This window comes from Danio rerio, chromosome 23, assembly GCF_049306965.1.
Source record: "Danio rerio strain Tuebingen ecotype United States chromosome 23, GRCz12tu, whole genome shotgun sequence".
Lineage (NCBI taxonomy): Eukaryota > Metazoa > Chordata > Actinopteri > Cypriniformes > Danionidae > Danio > Danio rerio.
In genome coordinates this window covers 32,600,148-32,610,140 of record NC_133198.1, presented here as the reverse complement: position 1 = coordinate 32,610,140, position 9,993 = coordinate 32,600,148, and the positions used below count along the sequence as shown (strand labels likewise).

General features: G+C 36.0%; 1 protein-coding gene across 9 annotated transcripts in view; it reads left to right on the top strand.

The window, feature by feature from the left end:
• Positions 1 to 1,878: 1,878 nt before the first annotated feature.
• clstn1 (calsyntenin 1) overlaps positions 1,879 to 9,993 on the top strand; it is an 87,492-nt gene continuing 79,377 nt past the window's right edge. For 8 of the 9 annotated variants that reach the window (XR_012398417.1, XR_012398416.1, XR_012398419.1 and 5 more), the window contains exon 1: positions 1,879 to 2,228. Coding sequence is in view for 4 of the 9 variants with exons in the window: in XM_009296877.4 (XP_009295152.1) it covers positions 2,147 to 2,228 (82 nt within the window). In the remaining 5 variants the exon portion in view is untranslated. The remainder of the gene's footprint in view (positions 2,229 to 9,993) is intronic. The other variant, NM_001077784.2, reaches the window with a different exon arrangement.

Below are 9,993 nucleotides of genomic sequence, written 5' to 3'. Positions count from 1 at the left end.
CTGTATTTATACAAGTATGTATGTGCAACACTAGGACCTTTTTACACCATAACCTGGCCCATAGCCAGCTTGGTGAAAGGGGTCATTCTTTTTTCTCAAAAAGTGGACTTTTTTTTTTTGCAATTATACACCTCATTTTCTATTCAATTACTGCATTGTTGTGACATTTTTAAGCACTATTCTGGTCATCATACCCACACTTGTTGACTATTTTAGCTAAAATATTATTCATTTTATCCATTTTTATATTAGCTACTTTTGGTGTTTCACACTTCTTATTGGTCGTGTTTTAATTCAGGAATAAGGTCTTGATTTGCAATAAAAATTTCTTGTAGCATGTTATCTCTATTTAAAAAACAATACAGTAGTGAAAGATGACTTCTCTTATGTCAGATTGTATGTTTTCTTGCACAGTTGGACTTAGACTCATGTAAAATAATTGTTTGCATTGGCCAAAAATGATTAGCTGAAGTCACACCAAAGCGACAGCCAACAGAGGATTCCACTTAGCCTTAAAGCCTTTTCGATGGGTTATTTTCACTTATTATGATGGCCAGAATAAAACAAATTAGTTCCTGTGTGGGACAAATTCTGGATCTTTGTCAGTGAGGGGTGGGTCTTGATAACAATGTGTCAGAACAGCTTGGTTTGCAATTGCTGCTCCACAGAACTTTATTTTGAGTAGAACAAACAGCTTCATGTAATTTCTAAATGTGTCATCAACAATAGAGAAGTATTTCAAAAGAGAAGTTGAAATACCATTGTTGTGTGTTTTAAAGCAAGGAAAACCAACTATAACCTTTTGCAAGTTGGTGTTTTAAAAATAATTATACAATTATTTAGATAACTTATAAATGATGTTTTATCAGCGTGTTTCTGCTTTTTTAATTAGGAAATAAATACCCAGTTTCCTAGCTAATAAAAATATTACTTAAGTCAACAACCATTGGTGTGAGTTTGTGAATAATTTTTGGTAGTATTTTTGTAATGGTTATTGTGCCCAAAAGACTTCACAAAATACAAAATATTGGATTTTTTAATAATTACAATTTTCAGTCCAGGGTTATTATTCTAACTAAAACTAATACATCTGTTTAGTTGTGCCAAATGAGCACTGTGGTACGTCCAACAGATCGCACTATTGTCTTTCTTTTCTTTTTGATTCTTTTATAACCTGTTTTAACACATTTTATTTTGTTTTAATCATTTTTATTTACTTATTTGTTTTATTCTTGTTTATGTATATCACTTTGAATTACCATTGTGTATGGAATGTGCTATATGAATAAACTAGCCTTGCCTTCCCTATACAATAAAACTATATTATTTACTGTAAAAAAAAAATACATACTGAAAAAAATGCTTAATTTCTAAATTAAACTTGAAAAGTAAAACAGTATGTTAAACTTATCAAGCAATATATTTTCAGAAGCCAAACCAGCCAGGTGTATCAAAATGTTATTTAGGCCCTTATTTTTGCGGTAGCCTGCAGTATAATAGTACAAAGAATATATTATATAGCTAACGTTACACTGTAAAAAATGCTGGGATTCACACAATCGATTTGTGTTGGATCAACAATAAAGGAATTAAATTAACTTATTGGTTTTTACAAATTTGTGGATTGAAAATAAAACAATTAAGTTGCCCATCACATTTTTTGTAGGTATTTTGTTTTTCCCACACTAGTTCATGAAAACATGATGATAGCGATAATGACTAGCCTATCAAAATTCATTTTGATATTGAATTGTCAAAAGATGGTTTAAAACATCACACAACATCATTTTACACGTGCAAAAACTATCCACCCCGCATCTTTTCAATCCACACCCTCTCTGAAAGTCTGAGGTTGCCTATGGAAAGCGGCCCGCACTCAGTCCCACAATAACACGCGTGACGTCAGCCCGTCACCGCTCCCGTTGGATGCAGCAGTAGCGGAGCGGCGAGAGACACTGAACGGTGATTGAAAGAGAAGAGAGCTGAACGGCGGTGGCGGCGGCAGCCATCTTAAAACTACCGCACTAATCCGAGATATACATCTTCTGGATATTTCTGCGACGCCGAGCCCAATCAGACCGTTTCGGGCGAGAGGAGACAGAGTAACGCAGTTTTAATCTTTCCCTGTTTTTATTACGAAGACGCGATGCGGATCCGCGGGGTCAAACCTTTCGCTTCTGCAGTCGGTCTGCTTTTAGGACTATTATACGCGGTGGATGCAGCCAAAGGTAAGATTTAAGAGCGTTTTGATCCATTGCCAGTGACAAGATGTGAATATAATGTGAATAAGTTCCACCGTTTAACATATCTCAAGCTTGCGAATGTATTATTGTAATTTATTTTTAAGCTTATTATTGTTCCTCGATCAGTCTTTCTTAGCAGTAATCTAAAATAATGGCTTAAAATCAAGGTGTGAGTAATGCGTCCAACATGTAGGCTATCGCAGCCTATGAAAAATCCATCTCCGTCTCATACCGAAAAGCTGTCATGAAATAATTGCCGTGGCCTGTCAGCTGTGAAATCTCCCTCACGGTTCCGCTTCAATTGACAGCTATTTTTTAGTGTCAATCCTTTAACATAACAGTCTTGTCTGTGCCAACACCCCGTGGCCAGGACACATCACAGCGTTTTGCTTGGGAATCAAATCTGTGTGCTTGGTTTGTACTCCCGTTTTAAAGGCAGCGCGGGAGGTGTCGTGCGAGAACATAACTTGGTTTTGGTTTGTATTCTTGTGTATAGCGATAAAATGAAGTGTGCAGTCCGCATTGCAGGTCCCGTGTGGAATACAGTGTGTTCTGGTTTTAAAAATTCATCTGTGAAATGGCTCACGCGCAGCTAAATATGACTGAAGGACATCGCTGCAGGTGCACGCGCAGACATTACAGCAATGTGACACACACACACACACATATATATATAGAGCTCGATGTGTGCGAAACATTTGCTTGTGAAACGCTGCCTTTCCAGTAATATCTTGCTTTTCAGTTACATGGTTGTTATTCTTAAAGGTACGAATTGAATTCTTAATTTTAATAAGGATTTGTTGAAACAGTATCTATCTATCTATCTATCTATCTATCTATCTATCTATCTATCTATCTATCTATCTATCTAGTCTTTTTGTCTGAATAAAATCTAATGCAAGAGAAGAATACATTATAGTGTTTTAATGAAAGATTTGCTGATTCATTCAAAAATCATGTAGATGCTTATTTTCAGAGAGGCGAAGACAAATTTTACTTTCAAGGGGGATAGAAGTACTTTAGTAGGCTACTTTATGATTACACTTTTATTTAATAGTTATTATAAAAGTATTTTGTTCGTAAATCAAAAACAAATGAAACTGACATAAACAACCCAACTGATTTTTTCAAAATGTGTTGCTTAAAAGTTAAATGAATATGCTTATGTTCTTGTTTGTTTTGACCCACGTACAAAACAAATCCTAAATATCATCATTCTTTAATGGGGTGCTAATAATTGTCAGTCATTATGTTGTTGCCATGTGAGGCAGCTGAGTATGCAGGACTTGAGGCCACTGACATTTAACGTATTTAACAAATTATATTGTGGTCTGTGGTGCAATTCAAGGGTTGAGACTTGATCATGCGACCATCTTAAATGCTTCTAGATGTTACATCTTTATCAGTGTTTTTTAACTGGTTGACTTTGGCCTTCAAGAGGCGACACAACACAGATGTCCTCAAATTTTTTTTTAAACAAAGATATCTTTGAAATCAAACATAGAACTCAACATTACTTTAAAAAATAGAGTTTTTTTAAATTTCATCATCTGAGTAATAGTAAAAATATGAAGAAAGGATAAAAAACTGAAGTTTATTTGACAGACAGCACGCCAACTATTAGTATTCAACTGTCCATATTTATTAGTGGTTCTGAATTAAAATACTATATGGTTATAAATACGGTTTATAAGTATAAACCATATAAATATGTTTTTTAATAAAAGCATATTCGTCCCTTACATACCTGCATATTTTGTGGTTAAAGCAGTTTAGAATGGAAGAGTTTAGATGCAAAAACCTCTATATGCCGTCTGAAATTTTCCTCTTAAATGAGCTTTTTTTATTACAGGGTGCTGTGTGTAGGTTGAGTCAAATCACTTTTATGGCAAATAATAAGTCCTTTTCGTGGTCTTTAAAGTGAAATATCTCAACATAAACAAAGGGGGCTGAGAAAAATGTAGATTTTCGATGAGAATTTCAGACGGCACTTAGAGGTTTTTGCATCTGAACTTTTTTTATCTAAAAAGTTCTGATGTGAAATTGTTCTGAAGACAAAATTATATCAATATTTACACTTCTTATGGATGCCCAAATCACTTTTAATCATTACAATACCAACAAATTCCTTGCATATGAGTGGATTTTGCAATTTTTTTCATCCCTGTTAAAACTTTTATACTTGATAGCCCAAATAAAGTCTTTTAGAGTAGCACTTGCAATTTGTCTAAAAATCACAGGCAAGGAAAGTCCTCCATTTTCTCCTCGCCAGAGTGTCTGAATTAGCTGATTTAAATGTCCACCTCCACTGATGATTACCATGTCTCACTCTGTTTTTATTAGCCCTGGATAACTTTATTACCCTTGATGCATTTGACAGAGTCTCTTTTTTGAGTTTGACTGGCTTTGTTGAAACACACCTGCTCAGTTCCCTGCTGTTATCAGCTAAGTGTAAACCCCACCTTGCTCTTTCTCCTGCTGCCAGGGTGCTCTAAACTCATACTGTGTGGATATTTTTAGTTGAATTATAAAACTCCTCCAAAGCTGTGTTTTGAAAATATGTCAAGATGTCAATTAACACTCTGTACTCACAAAGCGCTTACAATATGGAAAGCAGATTTTGTGTTAAAGATTTTGTTTACTGATATAATGAGGAATTAGTGAGACAAGATCTTTGTGAAGTTACCAAGAACAGAACAATTTATTGTTAAGATTACAATCTCTATTTAAAGGACTAACATTTCTAGATAAGAACAGTTCAGAGCATTAAATCAGAACATTAAAATCTTCATTTGTGCTGTTGCTGATACTGAGAGAAGTTGTCTTTTATATACATTTAGGTGACACCAATTTACTAACGATTTACTAAATTTACTTAAAACAATTTAGTAAATTAACAATTTACTAAAAAGTAGTAACAATGTTCAAAAACTTTTACCTTAAAATCTGTTTTGGGGCCATTGGAATGCTGTTTTAGTTTAATTGAATGCTAAAATGCTATAATAGGTTTCTGTTTTTATTTGAAACTGTATTACAAGTATTTTAACCACAAGTTATTTCTGTCTTAAGTACATTGAAATTATCTCATAAGTATTAGATTAAATATTTATTATTTGGATATAAAGGCTTATTGAGAAAACCCTGCAGGCACGGGACGTCAACATGATGTCAAATTGACTTTGTACCTCAACGTCGTGGGAAAGTTGGATTTTGTTTGGAAATGAAAAGCGAGTTGAAGTCAATATACAATTTCCAACCTAAAATCAACCAAATATCAACGTCTGATTATGTTACACTGGATGTTGTTTGGATGTTACCACTATGACAACCTAAAATCAATTAAATATCAACGTAATGTGACGTCGTTATTACACATCAAAATAAGGTTGCCTATATTGAATTTTGGTTATCTGACCTCATGACCTAAACCTAACCTAATATTAGCATCTTATGATGTTGTGTGCCTTCTGGGAAGGTTGAGAGTTAAAATAAATTTCTCACCTTTAGGAAGTAACTTATGAAACTTTAACAAATTTTTTTATTTAATATTAAATACTTTATAAATGCTGTTCCATCCAGCAATCCAACAAGTCTTTATGAATTATGAGTTGTTGAATTACTCGTATAAAATATGAGCGATTACTTATTTAACATATAATAATCTTTATAAATGTAATGTTTTTAAGTCGACTGCAGAAATTATTTTTCTGAATCTCCTTGTAAATTATGGTACTTACTTATTTTCAGTTTGTTTAGATGCAAATCTCATTTTTGGGTTATAAAGATGGTTCACGATTTTCATGCACACACACACACACACACACACACACACAAAAATTGTGATTATTTGTTCCATATGCAACCTTTAACATAAAAGGAACATTTTTATACCCCCAAATGATTCTTTGCGGTGGAAAATGTTTTGAAATCATTGTTATTCACACTAAGCAAAAAAGGTTATATTAAGAACTCTTGATGTAAATGAGGCGGCACAGTGGCTTAGTGGTTAGCACCATCAGAACCTCACAGCAAGAAGGTCGCCGGTTTGAGTCTCGGCTAGGCCAGTTAGCGTTTCTGTCGGAATTTGGATGTTCTCCTTGTGTTTACGTGGGTTTGCTCCAGGTGCTCTGGTTTCCACAGTCCAAAGACATGTGCTATAGGTGAATTAAAGAAACTCAATTGTCCGTAGTGAATGAAAATGAATGAATGAATGATGGAAATGTTCTTTCCTGGAGCCAAAAATAATTCATCTATGGCATTACTTGCTTTGTACCCCAGTTTGGAATTTTTATTTTTAATATTGTTGTAGATCTAGATCCTTTAAACATTTCAGATCGAAGGAGATTTTGTATAAGCAGCTGCTTGTTTGACTCCCGTGGCCCCCAGTCAATTGTTTTATCTGTGTAAACGAAGTGAGTCCTGTAGCAGAAAGTCTTAAAATCCAGATGGCTTGATGGATAATCTTGCAGATTCTTCCCATAGGGACCAGAAGACTTTTGAAGTGTTGGTTTTGTAAATAGACTAGGCGTCCATTAGCAGATCTCTGTTTCGATGCAGGCTGTGGAGGGCCCATTAATTCTGAGAACAGTGGGAAGAAGAGATAGAGGATGGATAAAATAAGCTGAGCAGACTTTCTCTCAGGAGGAGGCAGTGGACTCATTGTTCCTCATGGTGAAGCTGGGAACGCACAGGGACTGTTGTTGATGCATGCTGTTAGAACTTAATTACTTTTAGGGATTTTTTGTAGTGTTTTGAAAGTATTTATGAATTAGTTTTTCTCATATTTATACGAGTGCATTGTTTTTTTTTGTCCTATTTTCTCTTTCGGTTTCATGAATTGCTTTATGCATGGCTGAGAACCCAAGTGTCATATGTTGTGCTCCTTATTCATGGAATTTGTTTTCTGGGAAACAAAGGGTCTCTTGGCTGAGAGCTCAAAGCCGCGTGCTGCAATAATCACGTCACAATGCGCCCACTGTTGGAATTATTTGACTTATGTACCAATCTAGAATTCCAAGGACTTTGTAAGCATAACAGAATACAAAGTATTGCTCTTCGTTTTTCTTATAAATGCTAAAGTTTCAGTTTTTGTGTAGCAGTGTATCTTGAGATTCCTTCAAACAATCAGCTCTTAGTCATTGTGGCAGCCGGGCAGTCAGTGGTCATTTCATTGGCCCCCTTGTGAGATGAATTGAGTCAGTGATCTGTCAAGAATAGGTCATTATGTACTCAATATAAGGTCTGTCTTTTTGGCATGGTCGACTGCTATTGTTGATCTTCCTAAAACAATATGGTGCATGTGAAGTATGCATGCTAAATGTTTTGGCTGGGTGTGTTTTTGACCAAGTTGACCAAGGTTTTCCAAGTTAAACACAAAGTACAACAAAGTACAAAATAATCTAAAGATCTTTTATCCCCACACAAACTGCCATGCCCCAAACCTCCAACCCATAGTGCCAAAAAACCATGAATAAAATTCAAAAAGAACACATCAAAAAGTCAGGTTCTAAGCATTGTGTCCTGCTATACCCAAGTGAGAAATGAAGCTGCTCCAGTATTTGACGTACAAATCTTGCTGCTCGTTCATTCATTCATTCATTTTCTTGTCGGCTTAGTCCCTTTATTAATCCGGGGTCGCCACAGTGGAATGAACCGCCAACTTATCCAGCAAGTTTTTACGCAGTGGAGGCTCTTCCAGCCGCAACCCATCTCTGGGAAACATCCACACACACATTCACACACACACACTTATACACTACGAACATTTTAGCCTACCCAATTCACCTTTACCGCATGTCTTTGGACTGTGGGGGAAACCAGAGCACCCGGAGGAAACCCACGCGAAAGCAGGGAGAACATGCAAACTCCACACAGAAACGCCAACTGACCTGAGGTTCGAACCAGCGACCCAGCGACCTTTTTGCTGTGAGGCGACAGCACTACCTACTACGCCACTGCCTCGCCTGCTGCTCTTTCAAACAAATCACAATTGTTTCCAAAGGCATATGAGATGCCAATTTTTTAATCCATATGTTAGTGAAAGATGGTTTTGAATCCTTCCATCTCAAAGTTATAAGTTTAATGGCTGTTAGCAGGACTAGTCTGACAAGTAGTGTAGTATCTCATAAGAGGGTAAGTCTGGTTGTGTTTTTGTATTGAAATAAGTTTTACTGTGATTTTTCTTTTGGAGATGTAATTTTATTTTGGGGGATTTTGAGGATATATTTGAATTCATTTAGAAGTTTGGTTCAAAATCACATGGTCTAAGCTGAAGGCACTGAAGGTGGACTAATGCAGGATTTACATTCTTTGGTCCCAGCTTAGATGTATTTTTGGGTGGTTGACCAAGCACAAAGAATATTGAGTTTTTGTTGTAAAAATTGTAAAGTGGTAATATAATTTTAGCAGTTCTAATACAGTTTCAAATCTATATTATTTATTTTCATTGTATAGCAAAACTTTAATGAACCATTACTCCAGACTTCAGTGTCACATGGTCAGAAACCATATTAATTAATTTAATGCATCCATGTTTTGGTTATGCCTACTTGCTCTAATTGTAGTCATACTGACTGAATAAATACATTAATATAAATAAAATTGTTGTTTCAAATGCACTGGTTAATTTACAAAAAGTTGTTAATTGTTAATTTTGAACTTAATTTTAATATATTAAAAATGGAATGTAATATTTAATAAAAATGACTGTAATATATATTAAAAACAATACAGAAAAAGGTGCTTATGTCTCTCTTTTTATTGTGATTGGACTGCCAGAATTTATTGTGATTGAACAAACAGTGAAACTGAAAAGAGAGAGGGATAGGATTGGGATTGGGAAAGTGAGTCAGAATTCAAATTTGGGATGCCCGAAGTGCAGTTGACCAACATCTTGGCACACTCCCCATGAGGCTATCAGTGCAGACGAAGTGTTTTTTTGGCAACTAGTTAGTTGTCCCACATACCTCTGTTTGAACTTTTCAAAAGCATGTGTTGCTTGTTTTATAGACTAAACGACATCAGTGCAACATTTTCACATCCTTAAGGATGTCCTTAAATAGCATGGACTGTGATTGGTTGCAGTCATACACCTTTTTGTAGGGTCCTTGGCCATTAAAAGCTGCAAAAGATTTTAGACTCTCTGCCATGAGCTTATCTAAAACCTTGACTTCTATTACATTACATTAAAATGTTTTTTTTCTGTTACTATAGCTGTAAACGGATATTATTCAGTGCTCAAAACTAATATTTTTCCCCACAAAAATTAAAGAACAGAGGAATAAAGAGCATCCCAGAGTGCCCTAAAACGGAGACCTTAATGTAGACCCAATTGAAACCTATTTGTAGAGTAACCCTACCCATAACATCATTACCTCCTTACATTTCTCTGAAGAGAGAGCCCATCCATTCAGTGTCTGTCTGGGTTTTTGGCCTTTGTTTAGCTTGATAAATGCGTCCCTCTGCTATTCCGCGCCTCATCACGTCAGCACCACTCCATGGGAACAGGTAACCAGAGAGTGGGTGTTACCTGTGGATTGAAGTCTGTGCCGCTTGGCCTCCGGAGACCTGAAAAGCAGCTCTGTGTTCTATGGCTACGGCTCACTTTCACTCTCACTGGGCCTTTGTGCGCTCCATACTGAGCTGTGATTGAGCTGCGTTCACACCGCCCTGCCCCCACCAGCATTTAAAACGTCTGCTGGGCCTTGTTGTTCTGTTGCGACTGCTCTGGTGGACAAACAGATACTTCCTT